This window comes from Limanda limanda, chromosome 12, assembly GCF_963576545.1.
Source record: "Limanda limanda chromosome 12, fLimLim1.1, whole genome shotgun sequence".
NCBI lineage: Eukaryota > Metazoa > Chordata > Actinopteri > Pleuronectiformes > Pleuronectidae > Limanda > Limanda limanda.
In genome coordinates, this window is record NC_083647.1 from 20815960 (window position 1) to 20841936 (window position 25977).

Consider the following 25977-nt stretch of genomic DNA (forward strand, 5'->3'; position numbering starts at 1 on the left):
TGGAAACAGCAGAGCGACGTGTCACTCCTCCGCCTCCATGTCATTTTAAAGTTTTTTACTTTATAGGATAAATACGTTGGAAGTGAATCTTAAGCTTTTCATTCATTCTGCCGTTTCCCTTCGTGTGAAACTCTAAAAGCTTTAATTCGGCTCCAGTCTTCTTCCAGTGATGTGCTGTTAAAGTCATCTCCGCCAATCTGACCCGATCACATAATTGGAAAAATGATTTGCATGTGGTTTTTTATTGTTGAGATAATGAGTCTAATTTGACCGATTGGACGAAGATGACTTAGTTCAATTTAGAAAATGTGCTGGTTTTCTTATCAATAATTTAAAGTGGCATTAATTTCCCTTCTATTACATTGACATCTGTCATATTAGCAAATTGATGTCTATTTTTACTTCCAAGCTCAGACTGTAAATAAAGATGGATGATGGGAGCTGCCATCTCGTGCTGCTGGTATCATTTGTAGCCAGAGGTCCCGCGGTACATGTGCATTAACCCCATTACTGCCAGTGATTGAATGAATTCTGAGGCAATCGTTGTAGAGAAAGTGACAGAAAAAGGATTCCTGTACCAGCTCATTTATTCAGAACCACTCTAACAATTAATAAGTTCTTCATGGAGTCACATCCCACCCCTCCACAAAATGTAATGGAAATAGGTGAAGTAGATCCTTGAAAATGTATTACTTTAGTCAATTAACTTTTGACTCCACTTTTATGTCAATGTCCCATCCATGAACATGGAGGCGGCCTGGTTTATGACCTATACTGCAGCAAGCCACCAGGGGGCGATCAATGTGATTTGGCCTCACTTCTGGGGAGCAGTGATGCTGTTGCTCTTTCTATAAAGTCACAGTGTAAGTCTCAATCAGCTCCTTTTGGTTTCATTGTGTAAAAATGTGTGTGTGTGTGTGTGTGTGTGTCTCTTTGGTCCCATGTAGGATTAACATCGAGTCAATCAACACAACCTCTTCATGCTCAAAGTCGGGAAAATAAATCCAATATTATAATTTCAGTGTTTCACATCACACGCATTTGAATTCAATGTCAAACTATTGATTAGTGCAGCTTTAAATCGGACTTGACAGAATTTTGCTTTGAACGTGTAAATAACATAACTTGTCAAATCATTACTGTCGCAGCCATATGGCCACTGTTGTCTTTTAATTCTGGCTGGTGAGCGAATAACTCTCTGCGCTGTCACACTATCCCCTCCGGCGATGTCGTGATTAAATAAAACACTTAATTTGAACTGAGCGAGTCTTTTTTTTCGTTATGCGGTGGAATGCAAAGACTGGAGTCACCATGGGAAATTTCAGCAGCCAATAAAATCGAGTTTGTGACAGAATAAGACGGACTACAATAAAAGTCAACAGCCTCGATCTGAGTGTTTTGTCCATATAACCAATGAGACAAGACGTGTGGAGACGATAAGTCCACTTCTCTTGCGTGCATTTCTTATTCATCATCATGTGCGAGTCATTCATCCACGTTTTTGTTTTGAAGTAACTCTGAGTTTCCATCTGTTTCTCCAGCCTTGTTTTCTTTCCACCGAGTTAATGACACAACAAAGCACAACACGCTGTCGGCGGAACACAAGAAAAAGCATCTGTCTCTCCTCCTCTGTCTTTTGTGCACATCAGCAACAGGTGTTACGCGCTCATCGGAGATAAAGGAACACAAACAAAGAAATATCCTCATTTGTCTTTTGATGAATGTGCGTCTCTCCTCTGCTGCTCAATGATTTTAAGAAGCTATAACGTGTCTGAAGCTACGTTGTGATAATCAAAGACCAAGCAGGACGAAAGGAGGGAGAACCTCAGCAGAGGAGCTCCAGGTCGGCCCTAACTTCCACCTTGGGAAAGTTTAAATGATTAAAAAGCTTGCGGTGCACCCCCCATCCCCCCGCCACCCTCCTCTGCCATCCTGCCGCTCATTATACAGCTTGTCCCACTATTGGGCCTCATCATTTTCTATAATTGCCCCCATTGGCCGGACTCCTATCTGGCCCATTTTATCCCGTTCTGCTGAGAAACTAAGGCATTCCTGCAGCGACCCTGACCCGTCCCAGGCCCCGTCGGTTGACTGACAGCCCATTAGCGGCCCATTGATTGGTCGAATCTTGGAATGTGCGAGCCAACCTAATTAGGAGCGAGTCCCTCCTCATCTGAATGTCAATTGAGACCCTCGGAGGAAACAAAAAGTGCAGGCAAATTAGACGTTTTCTAATCCCGGGGAAATGAGACTGCTGTTTTTACACAACTAGATCAGTGTGATTAACAGTACACAGGCTCTTACAACAGCAAATCACACACACACACACACACACTTGGATAATGTTATGTAGAGTCCAATATAATATGCACATTTTAATCAGTCAGAACGTGCAACTACGCAAATACATACTCACTTGGGTATTGCCTGTACGTTCCCTCTGTCTTCACATATATACGTTACATTAATTGAACCATCGCCACAGGTCCTGATTAACGTTTCACCCCCGTCACCTGAACAAACCTTCACCGTCCCAGTGGGAGGTGACGGAGCGGACACACAAACACACACTCTTCGGTACATATTCATATGCGAACACTGCCTTCTCCAATGTGCGGTTACTTTAGATGTGTGTGAGTGTACTTTAGTTTCCTTGAAGACACATTCATGCTAAAACATAAGACACGATACAACAGATATGAGGCAATAAGATGAGGTCAGTCGCAGTTGAACACAAGTTCAAATGTTTATTGCATCAGTAAACATGTTAGCTACAGGTGGATGCTGGGGGGGGTTGGAGGGGCGGAAGCAACTGGCAGGAAAACCTGACACAGCAGCGAGGGCAATCAAAGGGAGTGATGGGAAATTTTCTCTGCTTCAATAGACCCCCTAATGGAGTGGGAGTGTATAATGGGTGATTGTGCCGAGTGAGGTATGTCACATGATGTATGTCACATGTTGGCTGCCTGAATGCATCGCTCAATATGAGATAAGTGCGTGCAGTTTTTTTCTGGAAACTGCTTTTATCTACGCTTTATCTATCTACATACAACAACAACAAGGGGACTCAGAGCCCATCGGCCATTGTCTGGAGATGAATTAGCCTCTAGGGGCAACAGCCAATATTTGGAGGCAGCTATCCCGGTCAAGACTCCGTCTTCCAATCGCCTTCCACCACACAACTCTGACATTTCTCCACACGAACACAAACACTGATACTTTGTGTAGGTGTTTCAGGCCCAGATGACATTTTGGCTAATCTCTATTTACAGCTATTTCTATACCAATGCAGATTAATTAAAAAGCCAAAAGTCGATGGTTCTCGGTCAATGTGTTCCTCCTCTTTCTCTCTCCTCACGGGTCGTGTACCCTGCAAGCAACCAAAGCCTGCTCCACGGTGATTGGTCAAACTAGAACCCAGAAGGCCTGAAAATCTTGTCCCTTCACCTCCTGATTCTGCATATTCACATGCAGAATCTATTTATAGAGATTCTATCCCAGGCTAATCAGTGCAGCTCTCCACCACAGATGGTCGCAGACTGAATCTACTACTTTCCTGCCATTACTCATCTTGCCTTCTCTTCTCTGGTCGTGCAGCAACAACAACGTATTCTTCCCAAAACCCACCTTGGCAGTGGTAATGGGTTTGTGAAGTCAGTGATGAAAATGGAAGTCGTACGGTCACAGGCGAGATCAAGGTGATTTTTTATTTTTTTTATATACCATAAACGAGAAGCTAATGAGATGTGCTGCTGATGAGTTTTTTTTGGTTTGAAAAATTTGAGCAACAGTCGACGACAGCTTTCTTGGGATGAGAGGGATCGGGATCGTGAGCAAGATCCGCGACACCTCAGATATTGCTCTCGAGTTTTATGTGTGACTTTCTGCACATTTCCACAATGGGATTTCTTTATGCAGCAGATCTTTGTGCAGAGCTACTTTCCCAGAGTGTTTGTTTTGTTTGTTTGTGTCTGAGGGTCCAAGGTCTTTTTGAGGACACCGACCTAACTTGATTTGCTGATCAGCTTCAATTCTCAGCGGAAACTAGGGAAAAGAACAGATCGGGAAAAAAAGCACAGTGGTTGGAATGAAAACACAGTCTGCGAGTATAATGAAAATCTCAGAGGACATATGCAATATTGACACCCTGTTTTTGAAAGAAAAATACATAATTAAAAGAACACATCCGACAATAGCTTACCTTACTCTGCTGCATTTTAATATTTTATTTTCATATTCCACTGTTAAAAGCTTGTTGTGTGAAATTATTTAACAGACAAACAACATTTCTTTGTCACGATTGGCACTTGAGAGTTTTGTGTGTTGACTGAATTTCCCCTGGATGTTTTGTTTATATATTTAAACATCTAATGGTAATCGGATGCTTCCCACCGAGGAATCTGGAAAAGCAGATTTACACAAAACATTTTTTCCTATTAGAAATGATAAACAATGTTTTTTTTTGCATTAGAGTCTCAAGTAATGCTAAATGTTAGCAACATTATGCTAACAGGCTCAAATGACAGTGATAATTGCTGATCTACACTATAAAGGTTAAAGGAAGTGATATCATATTGCTGGTGTTTGATAAAAACCCAACGTACTGGACAAATGGACAAATGTGCCTGATAATGCTGTTAAAGGAAAAGTTAAGGTTAAAAGTTATTTGAGGTTTTGTTTATATGTTCATATGTCTCGCTACGGCTGCATCTATTCTCAATGATCTGTTCGAATGTCATGGTACCTGGACATATACCTTCAGGATGCCTCTGTACAAACTGAATACTTTCCATTCTGTAAGGAAAGAAGACGAGATAAAACCGTTTTGATCCACCCTACCAGGGGAATGCACATGTTACAGCAGCCAACAAGTAAGAATGAGGTATAGACTACGGAATGAAAATATAAAAAGGCAAGAGAATGACAATTCTCCGAACTTAACATCAACCAGAACCCATGAGAACCTGACCCGGATCCCTAAAGACTCTGCTGCTAAAGTCACAGTTGTTCCTTTGTCTGTCCTCACAATAAAGAATCAGAAAATCATTGAACGGCTGTAAAACATCTTACTACGCTGTGAATGTCATTGATTGTGTGAGTCTGTCAGTCAGTGTTTGTACCAGACTTCAGAAATCCTCAGTGAGACAATTCTATCACCTGAGCGCTCGAGCAGCGAGTTAAAGACAGAACACGGAAATCTTGGCACATAGTGGAACACACACACACACACACACACACACACACACACACACACACACACACACAAGCCCCCAATGTGTTCCCTTTACAACACACATGTTAACATATAAGTACACACTCACAGACACTTACAGCACACAAAACCACTCTGAAAACAGAGGCATGCACACACACACACACACACACACACATACACACATGCACGGAGCTGCTGTTGCTTCCTGATAAGTTCCTCTCTCCACAGCCCAGTGTCTTTGTACATCAGGGGAGCACAGAGGGAAAAAAGAACTGAGGGAAATGAACTCATGTCGTTAATTTGTTTCAACTGGAGACACAGACCACAGCAGCATCGAATCGTCCCTAAACAGTCCTGCTCTGCCACAATGTGTACCTTCTCATGCTCCACACAACCCCTTCCAGCTTTGTTACACTCCATTATTTGTCTTTCTGTCTTCTCTCTTCCTTCCTTTTTTCTTCCTCCGGCCCTTCTCTCTGTCTCTGTCTTGCTCCCGGTTAGTGAGCATTGTGCTAAAAGGTGATATTAGTGCCTTTAGTGCTGTGCCAGGAATACTAAGTCACAGCTCTCTGGCATTTCTTCAGAGTCTGTGCTACCTGGGCCTGCACGGGCAGATTACTTAGGATTACATTTAGACACACGCCCACACACACGCACAGACTACTCCCCCGACAGAAGAGCACTCACCCTTACTCAAATTGGCAGTTGTTGTTGGCTCACCCTTCAGCTGAACCGCCATGTCCTCCTGCAGTCTTTTACCAGCGTAATTGCAGTTTTGGTAGAGGAATGAATCACTGATGTGGTTTAATGCTGTGTCTCGTATGTTGGTGGGGCGAATTGCGAACGTGCGTTCTTCCCCACAAAATCTGACAAAAAAGGGGGAGAGCGAGGAAGTGCGAATGAAAAGATCATAGGGATGAGGGTGAAAGGCGGCAGGAAATAGGTGGAGCGGAGGCTGATAAACGAAAAAAGGAGACGGATGAATTGAGGAATGTGTTCGCGTGTAAAATGCAAAGACGGAGGGCAGGTACGGGAGGAGGCGAGGAACAAACAGAGGGCAGGAGGTGATGAGCGAACAGGAGGAGGGATCTCACGCCGTGAAAGGGAGACGCAGCCCCTGCAAGCGAAGATGAAGGGCTTCTTTAATTGGGTTTCCGATGCCTGCTTAATCCTATTCTCCATATTAATCCCTTACAATGTACATAATCAAAACAAATACACCCAGGGGGGAGAAGCTGTTAATAGGAAACAGTAATACAGTTAAAGGATGCATGCGGGACACCTGTGTACAAGCTTTGGGGACAAACTGAGGACATGTCCCACTCATCGATCTCCCTCTGCAGGGACTGGGGCTCCATTTGGGTTTTGCAATCACATTGTAGATTCCGGAAATTCATTCTGCTGCTGATATGTAAGTGCACTATTATTCTATTCCTGAAAATTGCTTTATATCTTCGCAACAGAGCAACGGAGCAACAAGTGCCAGCAGTCACCTTCCCCCGAAAATGAAATGGAAAAAAAGTATATATATATATCCGAGCGTACCTTTGTTCAGCTGTGTTTATTCCTGCCGCTGGCAAAAATATCTATTTTCTGCGCTCCCGGTGTTACTATTCGTCATGCTGCCACTTACCAGCCTCGAGAGCCTGTGTCTATACTTAACAATGCTTATAATTAATTTCACAGTTAATTCTAATCTCTCTCTCTCATGGTGGATTCGATTTGGATTGTTTCCTCTCCACTGTAAGTCTCACTAAGTGTCTTTTCCAAGAGGTGTTATTCATATTCTTAGAGAGGTGAATACGTTTTAGAGTGAATGGGAGAAGATGCCACCCTGAGTTAAACGATCCCTCCATCCATTTTCTACTGTTTGTCTGACGGCGGCTGAAGGAAGCAGCTGGCCGAGCAGGATGGTCCAGACAGCTCTCGTCCTAACCACCGTTTCCAGCTCGTTCTGAGGGATCCCTGAGGTGCTGCCAGGCCAGATGGGATCTGCAGTCCCTCCAGTGAGGTCTACCCAGGGGTCTCCTCCCAGTTGGGTCTGCTCAGTAATCCTCCAATCGAAGGCACCCGGGAGGCGTCCCGATAAGAAGCCCATAACACCTCAACTGGCCCCGTTTTACTTGAGGGAATAGCGTCTCTACTCCGAGCTCCCTCTGGATGAACAAACTCCTCTCACTATGTCTGTGGCTAAACCAAGTGAGTCAATGAAAAATCTATTTTCAGCCACTCGTATTTCGCATTCTTCTTCTTTCGGTCTCTACTCAGAGATCCAGGTCCATATGTGAGGATAGGAACCTAGACCTATGAACCAAAATCGTCCGGTACGACCCCCGCATAACTGCCGATGCCACACCAACCAATACACCTGAGATATTTAAACCCACCCCCAACCCAGAGAGAAGTCATGCCTCAACTGGGAGGTGCTGATTAAGTAAAGGAACCAAATATGCAAATTTACTTTTTATATGTATTTGTCTTAAAACTAAGATCTTCCTCTAAGTTACAAACGTGCACAAACACTCATTGCACGACCGTGGTCTAAAGAGAATTCCAACCATGACAGTGTGAGCTCGAAACAACCTGGAAGGCATTTGGTTAATGACATCAAAAAAAGCTAATTGGAGTCAGGAGCTAGTGAACCTGGACTCCAGTTAATGAAACCAGAAAGGACGTGTGAGTTATTAAGAATCATGGGGAAAAAAAACTCTCTGCAAAAAAAGATATCTCCTAAGACTTATGATCAAAGGTTTACAAACTTATTCTGAAAGACTTATCATAAATTCATCAGGCCACAGTCGGACAGACTGAATATAAACAGAGATGATTTAGTAGTGTCCCTACAAAACGAGCGTCCAGCTAAAATGACTCCAAAGGCACGAGGCAGAATACTCAATGAGGTAAAAAAAAAAAAGGAAAGAAGGAAAGAAGTCTATAGTATCAGCTGAAGGCTTAAAGGGAATTATTGAAGCTTAACATTTCTGTCTCATGGAGGTGTCTATTCCAGGGCGCCACAAAGGGAGCTGTGAAGATGACACTAAGGTTGAAATGGAAGAACATGCAGCACTATGTGAGGGGGGGTGAGAGGGGCGACACACAGCAACATGAACAAAGCCTCCCGGGCGGTGCCGTGCTGTGGAGGGAACGTCCCGATTCCCAATTGTATCAACACATTTCACAGGATGATGTCGGAGAGCTCCTCTGACATCGTTGTGGAAGTCGGGTGAAGCGGCGGGACAGTGATCCTGTTGTGTATCGACAGAATTGGTCTTCAAATAAAGGAAATCTGCTGTTTTTCGGAGTGACCCAGTCGGAGCTTTGACCTCAACCCGTGCAGCAGAGATACTCTGGAATGAGCTCAGACAGCAGCTGTCCACAACAGACACGAAACGGACGAGACTGAGCTGAAGCAGTGTGATAAAAAAACAACTGTCCAAAAAATTCCTCCAGATCTTGTGCAGGTCTGATCCGCGGCTCCTGTAAGCGCTTGTTTGAGATTGTTGCTGCCAGAGGAGGTAATTAAATCGAGGAGTTGGACTCACACTTTTTCCAGTAGCACTAGGTGTGTTCAACAAAGACAGAAATCACATTGTGTGTGTACATACGTATACGACTCAGGAGATAAGAACTGTTTTTTTGAGCAAATACTGCAGAAAACCGGGTAATTCCAGAGTTCACTTTTTCCATCTATTTATAAAAGACACATCTGACCTCAGTATGTACAGTATAGGCTATGTTCCGGTTTACCCTATTATATTAATAGCAAATGTTTGGCCAGAGGTTCTAATCCCCAGAAGTTATCATAAAATCTATTGCTCTCTGAGGCCTTTGAATCAATAACATGTAGAATGCAGAATAACCATTGCACAGTTATAGATATAATGTCAAAGGAACAAGAAGCTGAGCTCTCTTCCTCCTATTTGTCAAATCAATGAGCTTTAAAATGTGACACCAGAGATGATTGTAAAGTAAGCAGAGAAAAACTGCTTCTGATTATGAAGGAATGGATTTTTTCTTTTCTTTCCGTATTTTGAATCCAACACCTTTTGTATAAGGCACCTTGCGATAAACTCAGCTTGACCCAATCAAAAATCTTACTTCACAAAAATAAGCAGACGGAGATAGAGTCTGAAACAGTTTGTACTCGGTCCTTCCCGGCTTCAACAGGTACCCGGGGGAGTGTGTGTGAAGAGCCATGCAAGTTTAATGCTGCTGGTTTCTGCAGCGGAACAAAGCCCACAGTGTTGGTTTTCATCTTTCCCTCCGAATCGAGCAAGTAGAGCATAAGCAGAAGGAAGAAAGGTAAGAAATCACTTATTTTGCCCGACTGTCTCCGATTTGTCAGTAAACCGCACCGGTATCACACTAGGTCACCCAGCAGGCTGTGAAATGACTTGTTGATCCCTGGGAATATGTGTGTGTGTGTGTGTGAGAGAGAGAGAATGAGTGTGTGTGTGTGTGTGTGTGTGTGTGAGAGAGACAGGAAGGCTATCTGGAAGTTGGGCGGAGGAACCTTTTTCATGACAGACCTCAAATGGTTCTGCAGATTCAACCCGGTGCCAAATCCGCAGAGAGGAAAAGCAGAGGCAGAAAAACACGAGGAGACAGATGTCTTTGGTGGCTGACAAACAATCAAGTTAACAGACGAGTGGAATGTGCTGGAACACCACACACACACACACACAGACCCACACACACACCAACCCCTGGTCAGATCTCACTGGAATGACATGGAGATTTGCTCGATGTTCCGCTCTGGCGATGGCAAATTAGATCAAGGGGGAGAAAGAAGAGAGTGCAGAATGAATGAAGGGAGGACTGAGTGCTGTCCCTTGCATTGAGCAAAATTAGCATTCGCAGTCCATCTCTTTTATGGCACAGGCGCTGGCCGTGGTGCTGAAAAGATGTGGTTACACAACGGATAATGTTCTAGTTGGACGGCGGAGAGGAAGTGGGAATAAATCTCTGAGGAAAATTGAAATTTCAGCAAGTTATTAGCTTCATGTCGGGCCAACCTGGCCGGAGCAGCGGCGGGGAGAAAAGGTGTTAGAATGTGGTCTATCACCTCACAACAACAAATGACCACTGCATTCAGAACAGCCTCTACCTACTAATCTCACATATGCCTCTCGGTCTGTATGTGGAACGAATATCATGCAAACTGTGCAACTTCTCGACTTCACCCTTTGGACGTGTGGTGTTACCGTCCAGGAAAGTGCGGAGCCAATGTTAATGCCATTTGGCAACCGGATACGTTCGATACTAATAAAAAATTTGAAGAAAAAAGCAGCCATTTATCTTATAAGTGTCTTTTATTGCTATTCACTTTACCAACTTAATGTTTATCTCAATGCCCTTCACAAGACCTCTGCTGGTTTGTTTACTTGTGCTTTTTGACACGTATCATATTGGATGTTGATTGTGCGATCGTGAACAAATGAATTGTCTTTCCTTGGGGTCAATGAAGTTCTCTGTATCTGAATCTGAATCGGAACCAGCACCAGCACCGGTAGCTATAATGCGGGCAGGGCAGCGTGTCTGTTGAACGCTAGTCTTCTTTTACGTCCTCGGACAGCAGCCGTTGGCGACTAGCAGCCTACGGACAATAACATTTATCCTGCCAGATCATCTGATGATATTTATTTCACTATAGCGAACTGACACAGGCCTTCAGCAGGTGAAGCAGGGGTCGACTTCTGTCATAGAAACCGCATTCATAGAATTACTTCCTCTTTAGCATGTGGCCTTCAAAGTAAAAGCACGTTTGTTTAGTTGCTGCAATGCTTTATATCGAGCTGAATTGCACAGCTTTTATTCGGCAAAGTTGTGACCTTGGGTCTTAAGATCACGCGATTGCTTAACAGACCCCTGGAATAGCCGACATGCAATGAATGAAATCCTCATTCGTCAAACTTATATATGCCACGTATCAATCAATCAATCAAATTGTATTTGTATAGCCCATATTCACAAATCACAATTCGTCTCATAGGGCTTTAACATTGTCGTCCTCTGTCCCTAACCCTCAGCAAGAGTAAGGAAAAACTACTAAAAACCCTTTTAACAGGTAAAAATATGTAGAAACCTCAGGGAGAGCCACATGTGAGGGATCCCTCTCCCAGGACGGACAGAAGTGCAATAGATGTCAAGTGTACATATGGGAACAGTAATAAAGCAAAGTCTGTTTCATTTTATGAAAGACATAGACTATAAAACCTTCACTGCGGATAAAACAGGTAGGATGAAAATGGTTAACTATAGATAGTTCATAAAAAATGTTGGCCACTTTTAAAGGGACACTTTTTGGTGGCCTGGACAAAATGTACCTGAGCCTAAATTGTGCCACTTGTCAAATAGCAAATGTAGACAAAATATCCTACCAAAATTAGGGACTTTTCGACAAACAAGTTGTGTTCTGGGCAAAGTCCAGTCTGGTGTGAACCTAAATTTGCACATGGGGTAAATGTTGAATATGGCAAAAATAGCACAAAACAAATATGAGCTGCCTTTGGTTGACATTAGGTTTTGCTCTGGCTTACTTCCGGCCCAGATCTGGCAAAAAGGAGCCGGCACTGCACTATAGAAGTATAAAACCTCCTTTTCTCTTTAAAACTCTTCCTCATCTACATGCATGTGTGTGTCTGAAAGATTTCTCGTTTCATTTTGCTATCAAGGAAATGAAAATCCAGTGATGTGAGTTTATCCTTCATTAAAATGCACAAATTCAAGAGTTAACTCGGCTCCATGCAGCAGCAAACTCATTTCTGCATTGGACTCTGCCTCTTTCAAATAAGAATCATTATATAATTACAAGAAAGCGTCTTCGATCGTCTGTAGTTTAAATTATGAATGAAAAAACATTAGGTGCAGATTTCTCCCTCTCTGGGTTTTGGAGAACCGGAAGGAAATGTTGCCGGACGAATTTTCATTAAAATTCAACAAGAGGCAGCCTCCGTGAGAGGTTAGATTATTGGCGGGCGGGCGCATGGACGCACACACACACAGTCATAGCCACACACACACACACACAGTCACAGCTTCACACACACACACACAGACACACACACCCTCACACAGCTGGTGAGCCTTCCTCCAGCAGAGACTGACAGAAGCTCTAAGCTCTGTGCGCTCCTCATCCCTCCTCTCCGGCACCGGCGCGTCTCTCCCGGCTGCTGTTTGACATCCAGATAGAGGAAAGAAACTTTGAGGAGGTGAGAGAGGCGACGTCCATTCACCGCTGACAGCACATCAACCCAGATCAAGAGGAAGGGGAAAGAGAAACAGAGCCATCCAGTCCGAGGCGCACGGTGGAGCTGGGAGCCAGAGGGAGCTATGCCATCTCCCGCCGAGCAGAGCCCAGTCCTCCTGTGTTGTGCGTCGGAGCTGCAGCATGGTGTCTCTCCCTGGACTCTGGACCTACTGCCTCGCCCCCGGGAGACCCCCGCTCCTCTTCCACCTCTGCACCGGAGCCCTCCTGCTGCTGCTGCACGCCTTGGCCGTGCTCTCCTCCCCGGATCCCCCCTGCTTCCCGCACCCGCAGCCGTGCCACATCCTGGCCCGGATCGGACACACCGTGCGCCTCGGTGCGCTCCTGCCGACGCGCCAGCCGGTTCGGATACAAAACGCACTCAACCGCGCCCTGGCGAGTCTCCGGCACCAGAGTGGATCTGCGGACTCCTCCACCACCACCAGCTCCCAAGCACCCCCCCTGCTGCCCTACAACCTCAGCCTGGAGATGGTGGCTCGCTCCCCGGCAGGAGGAGACCCGGAGTCGCTGTCCCGTAGCACCTGCCAGGACCTGGTGGTCAGGGGGGTGTCCGCCGTGCTCGCCTTCCCCCGCTCCAAGGAGGAGCTGATCCAGGTGGAGTTCCTCTCCTCTTTTCTGGAGATCCCCTTCATCTCCATCCTGGAGGACACAGAACCTCTCGTCACCAAGGTATGGATGGAGAGAGTGTGTGTCTGTGTGTTTCTGCTGCACTTGTAGCAGTCATACAAAACCCCAGTGAAGGTTATTTGAATACATTTCATTATGTTAATGCTTTCTGCACCTCCGCACTTTAATAAGCAACAATCCATTGCCAGACACATTTTCCATTTGGATCTTAATCAGAGTTGGAAGTGGGATTAACCTGCGACTGGCTGGTGGTTCCCTGAGGCTTCTGATGTCTGAGCTGGTGCAAAACTGTCCAGGCAGGAATGAGAGATGGATCCGGGCGAAGCAATAGCACGGAGCAAAACAAACAATTGTTCCAGGGAGGATAACAGCAATTCCTCCTAATCTATCCCCTTAAGAGTGACAAGAATAATAATGTCCGGGAACGAAAGAATATGATGTACTCGGAGGACGGGATAATAAGTTGATTAAAATGTCATTTGGTGTCTCAGATTCTTTAAATCTCAGCACTAAATGTTCTCCACTAGCAAACTTCGCTCTGCTGAGCTCGGCTGCTGAACCTGCAGGCCCCTTCACATGCATGTTTAATATCTGGTGGCTCGGCCTCAGTATTCGAATGAACCCTGACGCCCTCCAGCAGCCGAGGATTGAAGTGAAATACAGTTTTTTTCCCTCTCTATAAGCTCTCTTCCTGTGTGTGTGTGTTAACAGAGTCTGCCTCTGTCTGAGAGAGTGCACGACGTGTGTGTGTGTGTGTGTGACTGAAGATGGCTCTGTTTTGGCACCTTTCAGACCGAATCATTCACACAGTTGAGACCCCGATAGAAGGATGCTGTGCAGGAGTGTGGTGCCCACAGCGCCGGGTACTGGTGTGTGATCACATAGCCTTTGAATTTTGTATGTGTGTGTGTGAGAGAGAGTGTGTGTGTGTTGCTGCTGCTGCCATGTATTTGTGTGTAGAGATTTGTGGGCAGGCAATAAGCGTTTGTGTGAGAGTGTGTGTTAGGTTAGTATTCCCAGCAGCAATCGAGCTGCCTGCCAGTCAGTCAATCGAGCCCCAGTCACATCCGCCTCTCTCAAGCTGAGCAGCCAACTGCCTCTCTCTGCCACACACACAACGTTTGAGCGCAAACACACACACACACACATAAAAAGGACTTTCAACTTTAATTCGGGTTCAACTGAGACACACACCCACAGGCCCAAACTAAGAAGCAGCATCACGGACCCTGGGAGGAGAGGAAGAGGGAGGAGCGGTGGAGGAGATATATAGTTCGAGTCTCAAATCTTTGTCCTGTCGTGTCTCTTTGTCGACAATGGATTGCTTATTCGATTTCAATAAAGCTCGCATGAATGAGAAGTCACAGCACTTGACGAATGTGTCGGTAACGCAAGGAGATAAGCAGGAGTGGAGAGAGAGAGAGAGAGAGAGGGGGAAGATGAAGGGAGAAAGAGAAGAAGGGGTGGGACAGGAAGGAGGATGAGCTTTTTTTTTTTAGCTGTAGGAGGTCTCTTACTTCTGCATAACAGTGCCAAGTAGTCACCGAGCAAAAGAAAAACAACCTTCACTCTCTCTCTCTCTCTCTCTCTCTCTCTCTCTCTCTCACTCTCTGCTTTTCAGTATTTCTCAAAAATGTCATAAATGGAAATGGTTAGCGTTTGATGATTCTACACCAAAGTGCTCCAGCCTTATATTAAATTCATGCAATCGGCTTTCCTCCTGCCCAGTGTCAGTGTTTCTTGATTGCCGGAGGTGACGTGTTCCAGACATCTGTTTGTTTGTCAGCAGCAGAAGAGACAGAGCGGAGCTTTGAATAGTAAAAGCTAACAGCCAAGTGAGGGACTCGGGCCAGAGACTGGAAACAACTGAAGGAAATCCACAGCCAAAAGTCACAGTGCTGCGGGAAGCAGGAAAAAAAACAGGAAAAACAAATCTCAGCCATGTTACTACAACAAAATATAGAGAAGAATCTTGCATATTAAGATTATCACTAATCCTGCTTTGCTTTGGGCTGTGCACAAATGAATCAAGCAAATTGAAGACATCGCCTTAGACAGTTGAAGCCGTCGGATTCATCAGTTGTCTGATATGAGCCTTTCATATCCGTATCCTTATTTCATGTTTATCCTGTTTGCCAATATGAAAACATTTATTATACAGAAGAAGCTGTACATTTACTTGTTTTGCTTTATTATTTGTCTTTTCTTTGTCCTGGTGCAGTGGCCGCTCTAAACATGTCCGTTTGGAATGGGCTGTTTTCTGTGATTATGCTGGTTGTAGCGTTTCCATCTGAAACTATAAAAAGTGATGTGCAGTAATTGAGCCACAGCGAGTAAAGACCGACTCAGTCCACAAAACCCTGAAGCCGCAGCTGCTGCACAAAGAGCTGTTCCTCGGTTTATACAAAAATCTGTGAAACTCAACTGGAGAAGCAGTTGTTGGTGCAGATACAGAACACCGGTCGCCTGTTTATTCAAAGTTTATCACTGTTGAATTCATCCCGTGTCCAAATAGAAGAGAATTCGACAGTGCTCTTCCTTGGGCCCTTAAAAAAAACACACAGTGTGAAGCTGACGAGATGAACGGCACTCGAGATATGCCTTCCATATACAGACAGAGATTCAGATAGATAGTTTTTGGTTTAACTGTAATCTCAGTCATTTTTTATGCACGTATCAGCTGATGTATCGTTATCGGCCGCCAGAAATCCACATCGGGTGGACTCTATATCTCACAATTATCCGGATGATTTGCAGAGTGAAGGATAAAAAAAAATATGCAACTGCTTCACTCATAATGAAATAGTCAGAGGTTGCTACTCTAAAACAGAATGAATCAGTGCACAAGGGCTGTTGCATGCTCTCGCTCTCCGACACTCCAGGGTGCATCTGTATAGACAGGGAGCAACATGAGAGGGGAAATAAAAGGGGGCTGGCGGGAGGTGGGTGAGGTGGGACATGTTCCCAATACCCACACAGAGAGGACGGGCCATCGGGTCAACAGGGAGGAAATTTGTGCAAACACGTGCAAACAGGAAGCAGAAGCTGGTTTATCCACCGATAGCAAAATACACACACACACAATTCGAATTAAAAGGCTATTTAAAAATGTTTGCACCAGGAGGGAGGCGTGCTCCTGAGAGGTGGGAGGAGGGCTGGAGACAGACAGAGACAAAACAAACACGGCTGCCAGGGAAAGTGTCCTGATTCGTCATAGATTGATCCAGAAAGCGGAGGAAGGGAGTTGTTTTTGTTTGCTTTTGGAAGGAGAATCGTTTCCCCCGAGTTTTTGAGATGGCGAAGATTTTTTTCTGCAGGGTATTGGGAAGTGAGCCCATGTCTCAGTGCTGAACAGATCCTGAATATCAGACAGAAGTAGTTATACACAGGGAGGAAACTCGCACACACATACACAAGACACTTGCTGTGCCTCCTTCCAACTTGCAAGTTAACTTTTTAAATTCCCCAAAACAGAGAAAATGACTTTGTCCATCGCAGGAGAAAACACACCTCCTCAAGGTCAACGGGTATGTCGTCGAGAAAAAATACTCGGGAAGTAATTAGCGTGAGGGTTACTATCATTTGTCATAATATTTTTTCGAGTTGCTACATGGGGGGGGCAGCATGAACGACGTTTCTTCGGGGTGATGATGATGAGGAAAACGATAATGATGATGAGGGTTTTCCAGACTGCATCAACCCCCACTGTAGGGTTGTCATCATTGCTAGATGAGCACATTTCTCCCATAAATCATCACAACAGTCCCTTTATCGTCAAAAGAAATGTTCAATCCCGACAATAGACGGACTCCGAAGGGACAGAGACAAAGGACGGGAGAGGCAGACAGACGGAACTCTCGCTTGTCCGTCCGTGTCCTCCCCTCTCTGCTTAGTCAGAAGGAGCTGTGGGACTGTGGCTGATGCGTCTCCGAGAGGAAGTGCTTATTCCTTCCAACCTACTTAAGCTAATTAGAACCACTGTGTGACCCCTAACTGTAAATCTCTCCCGTCCATCTATGGCAGGCGGGATGGGGGGAGAGGAGAGGAGAGGAGGGGAGAGGAGAGGAGGGGAGAGGAGAGGAGAGGAGAGGAGAGGAGAGGAGAGGAGAGGAGAGGAGAGGAGAGGAGAGGAGAGGAGAGGAGAGGAGAGGAGAGGAGAGGAGAGGAGAGGAGAGGAGAGGAGAGGAGAGGAGAGGAGAGGAGAGGAGAGGAGAGGAGAGGAGAGGAGAGGAGAGAGGAAGAAAGGGACAGACAAGGGGAAAGGAAAAAAAGGAAATTGGCTTCTAATTCCCATCAGGGCCATTATGGGTATTTGGGCTGGTGATTTGACCATTAGTGGAATTCGGGGAAGAAATGAAATTGGGGTATTTGATGTTTGACTAAAGGAATCAGACTGCAGCCTCAATCTGACAAACTGAATGAGATGGATTTTTAGAATTGGTATTCTGCGAGTATGACGGGGCGAGTCGGTAATAGTGGCGCAGTCATCACAGGATTAAATAACGTCGTTTGCACAATTGCCAACAGATTTAATTAAAAAAGAATATCTACGCAATCTCAGTTCATTTTTTAATGTGGCCGGCCCCTTTTTTTTTAATCGCAGTCTAACCACAACACTTACAGATTGGCTGATAACATCACAGAGATTATTCCGTGGATCATGATTTCTATTCCAGAAATGTATTAGCAGCGAGTGCTGAGGGAAATGGTTTTGCTGATTCCTGAATGTGATTAGGTGAGAGGGGTGGTATGGTGTGAATTCATTATTTGTCACTGCTCAGTGGGAGCCATGTTCCTGCAGCTCGTTTTACTCCCAGCGACTCTTAACCACTGTTGAAATACACCCTGGAAATCTTCTGTACAGCACAGGACTATATTTCAGCGTCTGACACTGAATGGCAGTCATATTTTTTCTTTCCCTCTTTGTAGTTGGGTTACCAGCATTATTCACAATCTAAATGGTCTAATATGGGGCAGTTGGGTCCGGGGCCCACCACCTCAATACCCTGAGCCGTCTGCACTTTAACTCCTGATCAGCCAGTCACACTTTCCCTGTCCCCGTCCATTAAAGGCATTAAAATGTCAAACATAATAATGAAAGGTTTAAATACAGCCCGAGCGTTCGGTGACTAATTCACAGTCTCTAGTTTCCATCGCCATATTTTACTGCTTTCTGTTCCTCCCGCCTCTCCCGCGTTTTTTTATGTCCTATTGTTTTTTGGCTAATGTTGATAATGTTATCTGACATAATTTGCAAATTATCTTATTTTGCAGCCGCAATTTAAGTCCGTGTGAATCAGAGCATTAGTGGAACGCCCAAACTGCAACTCCGCTGATGTAACTCTCCATTATTCCTCCAACATAATCACCGCAACACACACTCGGGCGGATTTCTGCACCGTATTGTTCAAGGGGTTTTCACTGTTTATGATTCGGAATAACCTTCCCTCCTCTGGTGGGGAACTTTCCTTTCCCGTCTGCAATCTATCCATCCCGCGTTCTTTAATTAAGTCACTTCTTTTTTTTTTTTAATGACATACCTCATTCTGCTTAGTAAAATGAAGATTAGTACAGTAAAAAACCCAATTTGCCACTTTGAATGAAATTACATTTTAATCCAGGGACCCTGCTGAATAAGACGCATTGTGGCTCTGAGCTAGCCCCTCTCTCAAAGGACCCACACGGCGCACACGCTCTCACCCAGTAACACAAAGTCCGTGCGCTCAAATGCACACGGGGAGACACACACACGCACACAACCCACACAAACGCATACCTGCATTCACAAAAACTCACGCACACACGCACACAGTGTCTGCTCCGCGCTCACTAAAGGTTATTAAGCCTAATGAGGCTTTACAGGGCCGTGTGGCCTTTAGTGTTTTCTTTGAGATGATGAGGGGATTTGTGCCTCGACCACAGTGGAATAAACGAGTGGAAAGTGAGGGACAAAACTTGTGCTGAGCCACAGCCGGAGGCAAACTGACAGTTTGAGACAAGCAGGCCACTTAATGCAAACAGCTCAGAGCTCTTTCTTTATTAGTGTTAAGATGACAGTTCGGCGCAGTCTTGACTGAGCCAGATTAATTGAGCAGAGCAGAAACAGCAGTGTGTGTATTACCAAAAGGACTGTGGGCGTGTGGGAGCTGCTCAGTATGGCATTTGAGTCAGTGTTATAATGTTTGGTTTGTGTTTCTGCCTCTAGTGAAACATATGTCTCCAGTAGCTCCCCACCAGTGCACTGTTAGGAAAGTAAAAGAAGCCGTGTCGGAGGGAGGCAGACAGGAAAGAGAGAGTGGGAGAGGGGGAGATGTGGTTATCAGTATTGAGTTAATAGAGGGATTGAGGACGTATGTAGGGATCAAAGAACAAAGGATCAATGAGGAAAGACGGAATGAGTTGGTGGGGATTGCGGAGAGGAGGGATTAAGGCTGGAAGGGGGGAAGAGGGTGTTGGGGTACGAGGGAACGAGGGAACGAGGGATGAAGGATATGAAACAGTTGGTATCAGGGAGTTGGAAATAGTCGTAGGTTTTAGGTGTAGCAGCAAAGCCATTTTCAGACATCGAATTTTGTTGTCTTCTAAGTTGACATCTTCATCATCTTCCACATGTATGGCTCCTCTTTCTCAGCCTTGTATTGTTTTTGTTTTTTCAGTTTTGCATCCATTTCCTGTTAGAAGCGTCATCGGGGGGGTGAATCTCCAGACACAATCCTGCTGCATTCTCGTGTGAGTTGACTTGGCAGGAAGTGACTCGGACATTTGCATCCTCACACGCAGCCCCTCTAGATACATTTTTTGGAGATTAGCCGGAGTTCAGTCCATTGTCTGAAAGCCGCTGAAGTTAGGGGACAAAGGAAGGATGAATCAATGAAGAGAGAGAGGAATCAGGTAGTGGGTAACATGGGAAGGACAGGTGGAGGGAGAACAGGGGGGGGGGGGCTGGGAGTAGACCGCAAAGAAAGAAAGAGAAAGAGGAGTTGGGAGAAGGGGGGGGGGAATTAAAAGAGGGATTAAGGAAGGAATGCAGAGACGATGTACAGAAGCAGAAAAAGAAGGGATAAGGGATCAGGAAAGAAATGAGGAAAAGAGCAGAATGAGGAAAAATGAGATAAAGGGAAAGGAGGAATGATGAATGAATGGGAGGGATCAGGGAAGGCACGATCCAGGGAACGGGCGAGCAAAGGAGGGATCAAGGAAGAAATGGAAAGAGAGGAAGGAGGGACAGGACGAATCAGGTAGTAGGAAATAGTCGTGGTTATCAGGTGTGATAGGAAGTTATCGGAGGGGGGACGAGGGAAGGATAAATCAATGAAGAGATAGAGGACTCGGGTGGAGAGTAGAGTAGAAGAACATGAAGAAAGGATCGAGGAAGAAATGCAGAGACGAGGGGCAGAAGTAGGAAAAGAGAGGATGAGGGATATAGGGAAGGAAGAATGAAGAATGAATGGGAGGGATCAGGAGCTAAGAACAAGGGAAAGAATGATCTCGTAAGGTTGGAAGAACTGGGTGACATTGGAAAAGGGAAGGAGTGATCCAAAGGAAGTAAGTCAAGGATGGAGGAAGAAGGGAGTGAAGAAGGGATGATGGAGGGTGGGAGAGGATGAGGAGGGGAATTGAAGGAATGCAGAGGAGGATGACAGGAGACTCGCGCGTGGTGCTTTCTCTTCCGTTGAGAAGATTGATGGAGGCCGGTTTTATCTTAACTGTGCTGGTTCATTAGAGGATTAGTGAGTGATAACGTGGAGCTATCTGAGATTGAAAAAACACACACACACACACACACACACACAGACACACACACGCACACACAGCCTGTCTATTGATTACACACACACACACACTGTGCACATAGGGATAGCACTCATGCCTAATTATTCAAAACACACTCTGACGTCATCCTCCAAACTTTCCACATCCTGCTGAAGAGACTTTGCCTAATGTTGTTGATTGTGCAGCAGTTGTTGACACACACACACACACACACACACACACACACACACACACACACACACACACACACACACACACACACACACACACACTCAAGATTGTGGGTTATTGCGTTACAGTAGGTGGCCACTGAGGCGGAACAGCAGACATCTAGGCCAGGTGGGCGTCAGTGATAAGGGCAGACTTGGATACAGAACAGGCTGGACCCTATAGAAGCTCCCATAGGTCGCAGGTGGAAGACAAGCGGACGGAAGAGGCCGACAGGAGGAGAGAGCGGAGAGAGAGACGCTGAGGAAGACATGTGCCGATGTGAGATTAAACAGCTGCTGACAGATGCCTGTGGGACATGGCTGAGCGAGTGCCCAAACGACAGGTTAGCCAAGCAACCCCGGGGGGTGAAGACGAGAAAGTGGGGTAAAGGTTCCGGGAGGAGGAAGACAACATTAAAATAGCGGGTGAAGAGCAATGCGAGGGAAATATATACGGAATGAAACAGGCTCAGACAGACAGAGTGAGTGATTCCGACAGGTCGAGAGGTCAGACAAAAGAATGATTAAAGGAACAGAGAATCAGACAGAGAAGTAAAGTGAGGAAAGGTAGTCGGGGATAGAATAAGGACAAAAAGGAACCAGGAGGAGAAAATGCGACGGAACCAAAGCTTGCCAGAGATGAAGATATTTGGGAGGCGGTGGAGGTATAGACGGGATTGAAAGATGGTTGGACCCCAAGGTAACTCCTGTGTTCCTTCTGGGATATTTATGTTGCGAGTTGGCAAGAGAGCAGGTATGAGTTAGAGCCCATCTGGAAGGGATTCAGCAGCACCTGGCCCACGGAGGAACGCGTCTGAACAAGGAGACACACAACAGTGCAGCGGTGGCATTCACGCCGACGCACAAAACACACCTCGTTACATCCTTTACACCACTTTACGCCGCCGATTTCCCCCGTTTGGCTCGACGCCAGCTTGGATATGAAATTAAATCATCACGTTCCGGCTGATGCTGGCTTTTAAGATAATGCGGTGATCGTAAACACACGGACGGACGAGGCGGCCAAGGAGTTTTCTTGAGGTCGAACTGTGGAATCTTCTTGATTAGCATCGTCCGTAACGTGACCTCAGCCTAATTTAGCATGTGTTTAACGTGCTAAAGATAATATTGAGGGCAAGATGTCGTCGCGGCAAGAAAGAAGTGGAGAAGTCCGCTGGACCGTGAAGGACGAAAGCAGGCAGACGATAAAACTTGATAATATTCGTGTCAACAGTGTCTTAGCCTTGAAAGTCTCGGGGGGGATTTTCAAAAGGCTTGGTTGACCTGGTGTCAACTTCCTGTCCTGACTGATGAGCATCACAGTGTCAGACCAGTCAGTGAGAGCTTCATTCCTGTCTCAGTGAAAGAGCCTCAACCATTAGGAATTGAAACACTGTGAATTGGAAGCGGTGTGTTCACGTGCTTTGAAGTCAACACAGGGAAAAAACATGCTGTGAAGAAAATGTGTTGTCATGTTGTGCGTTTAGAGGGTTTAAACACCTTGACACCTCGGTCTGATATTTGCATAATAACAAAGAGCAAATAAAAAGGATCAGGTGTGTAAATAATTTAAAATGTACGCGTGTTAGTCAGATGGTGTTGAGTGCTCGGGAGAGACGTGGCAGAAATATAATATTTGACAAGTTCTTAATCCTCGACAAGAGTAAAACTACCCCAAAAAAATATTAATAGGGTTAAAAAAAATGAATAAACCTCAGATATCCACATGTGATGGATCCTCTCCCAGGACGGACAGAAGTGCAATAGAGCAAATCAATAAAACAAGAATATTACAACACTGATGAGAAAAGACAGCGCCTAACAAAGATGTATAAGTGTGTCAATGTTTAACGTATTTGTACAGAAGATAACGTCCGACAGAGAAGAAGGGAGCAGTCGAGTTGTTTGCATAATCAACGATCAGCTGCCGCCACCATGATCCACCCTCCCGGTCACAATGGATGACTTATGATAATTCGTTTGTAATTGACTCGTGTACCAAAAGAAAAATTCCGCCGACTCCCTGACTAGTTGCTCTGACTTCAGGTGAACCTTCCCAGTTGGGAATTAATTTTCCCATTATTCCGACACCACGTGGAGCGACATTCAAACTCGGGCTGAACCAGCTGCTCCGTTAGATGAGTCTGTTTGAAATCAGAAGCTGGTTGGATCAGCACCAGATGTTGAACATGTGCTGAGTCACGTGCAGCTTCCACACGGTCACTGTTGTGTTTGTCCTGCATTAGAAAGGAGGAGGAGGAGGAGGTGGGGGGGGGCAGTGAGGACTATAATTGCCTTTATTTCATGAGTCCGGTGGTGACGGCGACTAATTAGACTGTCAAAAGTCTCCACCAGGGGCCGTCCTGTGATCTGCATCCCAACACGCTGAAGCCTAATGGAGTCATGGAGCACCGTGGGGACTCGGCTGAGGTCAGAGTCGGTCCCGTGATTAACTGGATTGATTCAGATGATTAACTGGCTGCTGGAGGTGACGGAGCAGTTCTAGTACCTGACCAATTACAAATTACAAGGGCTGATATCGCCACTTGTTAAAACATTTGTAAGGATTGCTGGAGTTCTGCAGCAAAGAAACAAATAATCATGATAATTCACTTTCTTTTTGACAGCCTAAGTACTTACACTGTATTTTCGGTCTCTTGGGTTTATTCAGTATTCGAAGTGCTACATTTCCTAAACCTGCTTATCTGACATGGATGAAAACACCCATATGTTAAAGCTTCAACTTTATTGTTTCATTTCAAATTCCTCGTCCTCGTACAGATAGGTACACAGCTCAGAAGCAACTCCCCCCCCCCCCTTCTGACGCGGCTGTAAACTCCTGTAACTGCCATATGTACTACTTAGACGTACTGGTGTAGATGCCATAAAACACACACACACACACACACACACACACACACACACACACACACACACGCACACACACACACACACACACACTGCTTTTGCCCCACACATGCATGGATACACACACTCAGTCAGATTGTATCCGGGACCATCGATCATAAACACAGGCACTTGTCATTTGTTGTGAAGTCTTGTTTCGGCGCTCTCTCTCTCTCTCTCTTTTCACTTTCACTCTCTCTTTCTCTTTCTCTCGCTCTCTCTCTCTCTCTCTCTCTCTCTCTCTCTCTCTCTCTCTCTCTCTCTCTCTCTCTCTCTTTTCACTCTCTCTCTCTCTCTCTCTCTCTCTCTCTCTCTCTCTCTCTCTCTCTCTCTCTCTCTCTCTCTCTCTCTCTCTCTCTCTCTCTGTATTGACCTCTGTGTTTGAGCTGCCTCCATAAAGCAGAGCAGAGCGGAACAGTAGATAAATCCTGGGGCTGAGCACTGGTGCAGGAGAAACATCAAGACGATCTGATATTCACATGCACAGAATCTAAACGCATAAACAGCATTTACGAGCTCCGAGGAGGCAGGGAACAGCCGTCGGAGAGAGAAAGTTAACTCAAGACACTGGGCGGCTGAGGAAGAGATTTGAGAATGAGCGGATTGAAGGGAACGGATGGGTGACCGAGGCGAGGAGACAATAAATGAGAGCTGCAGGGCGGGGGGGTGACACAAAAAAGAAAAAAGAGGAGATGGAGAAATAAAGCGTAAAAAAGTGTGATAGAGAGAAGAGAAAGAGGATGTGATCAATTCTCCTCCCTCATTGCCCTTCACAGCAGAGGACAGACCGTCCTCCAGATAACGCTAAAGCAGCTTCCTGACGCACTTATCTAATGCCAAGTCACACAAGAGAGAGGAGCAATATTTCACTGTAATTCAGGTCAGTTGCATGAATATCTCGCATCTGTCCCCCGATCACTGTGCCTGTGTTAGAGGAGCGAACCGAAGAACCTGGTCAAACGACACTTTGAGACTTGAGGAGAGTTTACACCTGAACGTCCCGAGCATGGACTCAATGTCTCAATATTTACATTTTATCAGGTTTGTAATTCAGAGAGATAACTTCAGAATTTTGAATGACAAGCGTACGTCCTGTAACCATCATCTATAACGTCTACCTATCGACTAGTTTGATTGGTTTGTAGACGGGCGTGCGTCTGACATCACCCTGTTGTCAATTCAGCTACTGTATTCACTAACATGTTTTTGAATAAAGTGTAAAGAAAAAGAGGTCTTTCCGTTTGAATTGCCACTGGAATATCATTATAGTTTTATGAGCAGCAAAAGGAACCCCCTCGTCATTTAACGTTATATCATCAGAAATAAAACCACTGCTTCCACTTCTTTTTCTTCTCCTATTGTTTTTTTTATTGTCTCAACTTCCTGTGATTGGTTCGAAAGTCCAAAATATCATTTCACATTGAACCATGGAAAAGTCTCCTCTGGACCAGGGCCACCTCTTTAGTCCAGGTAGGGCGGCTGTGGCTGAGGGGTAGAGTGGTTGTCCTCCAACCTGGAGGTCGGCGGTTCAATCCCCAGTTTGACCCATCAGCATGCCGAAGCGTCCTTGGGCAAGATGCTGAACCTTGAATGGCCCCCCATAGAATAACAAAGTGTATGGAATGTAAAACTGTACTGTAAAGCACATTGAGTGGTCATCAAGACTAGAAAAGCGCTGTATAAATACAAAACCAAAACCATTTAATTCTGGTCCCTTGGTCCAGATCCTGGTCAGATGCACCTTTCACACCTTGACCACACAAGCCAGGTGTGAAGGTGTCTCTTATTGAATTAAAACTAGCACAAAAAGACAAATCACTACCATCGCTTTATTACTAAAAAGCCACACTTTACAAAAAATCAAATCCCGGCTGTGCTTAACAAAGTAAACTTGTGTTGTGTGAGTTTTGACATTATATCGAATGAGAAATACAATTGTGTTGCTGAGGCTGTGGCAGCAGGAAACAGCCCAGAATTGA

At 45.3% G+C, this 25977-nt stretch overlaps 1 protein-coding gene across 1 annotated transcript in view; it reads left to right on the forward strand.

Moving 5' to 3' along the window:
* Positions 1 to 12605: 12605 nt before the first annotated feature.
* grin3ba (glutamate receptor, ionotropic, N-methyl-D-aspartate 3Ba) overlaps positions 12606 to 25977 on the forward strand; it is a 75891-nt gene continuing 62519 nt past the window's right edge. Inside the window, exon 1 of the mRNA XM_061083171.1 lies at positions 12606 to 13151. Within this exon, the coding sequence (XP_060939154.1) occupies positions 12606 to 13151 (546 nt within the window). The remainder of the gene's footprint in view (positions 13152 to 25977) is intronic.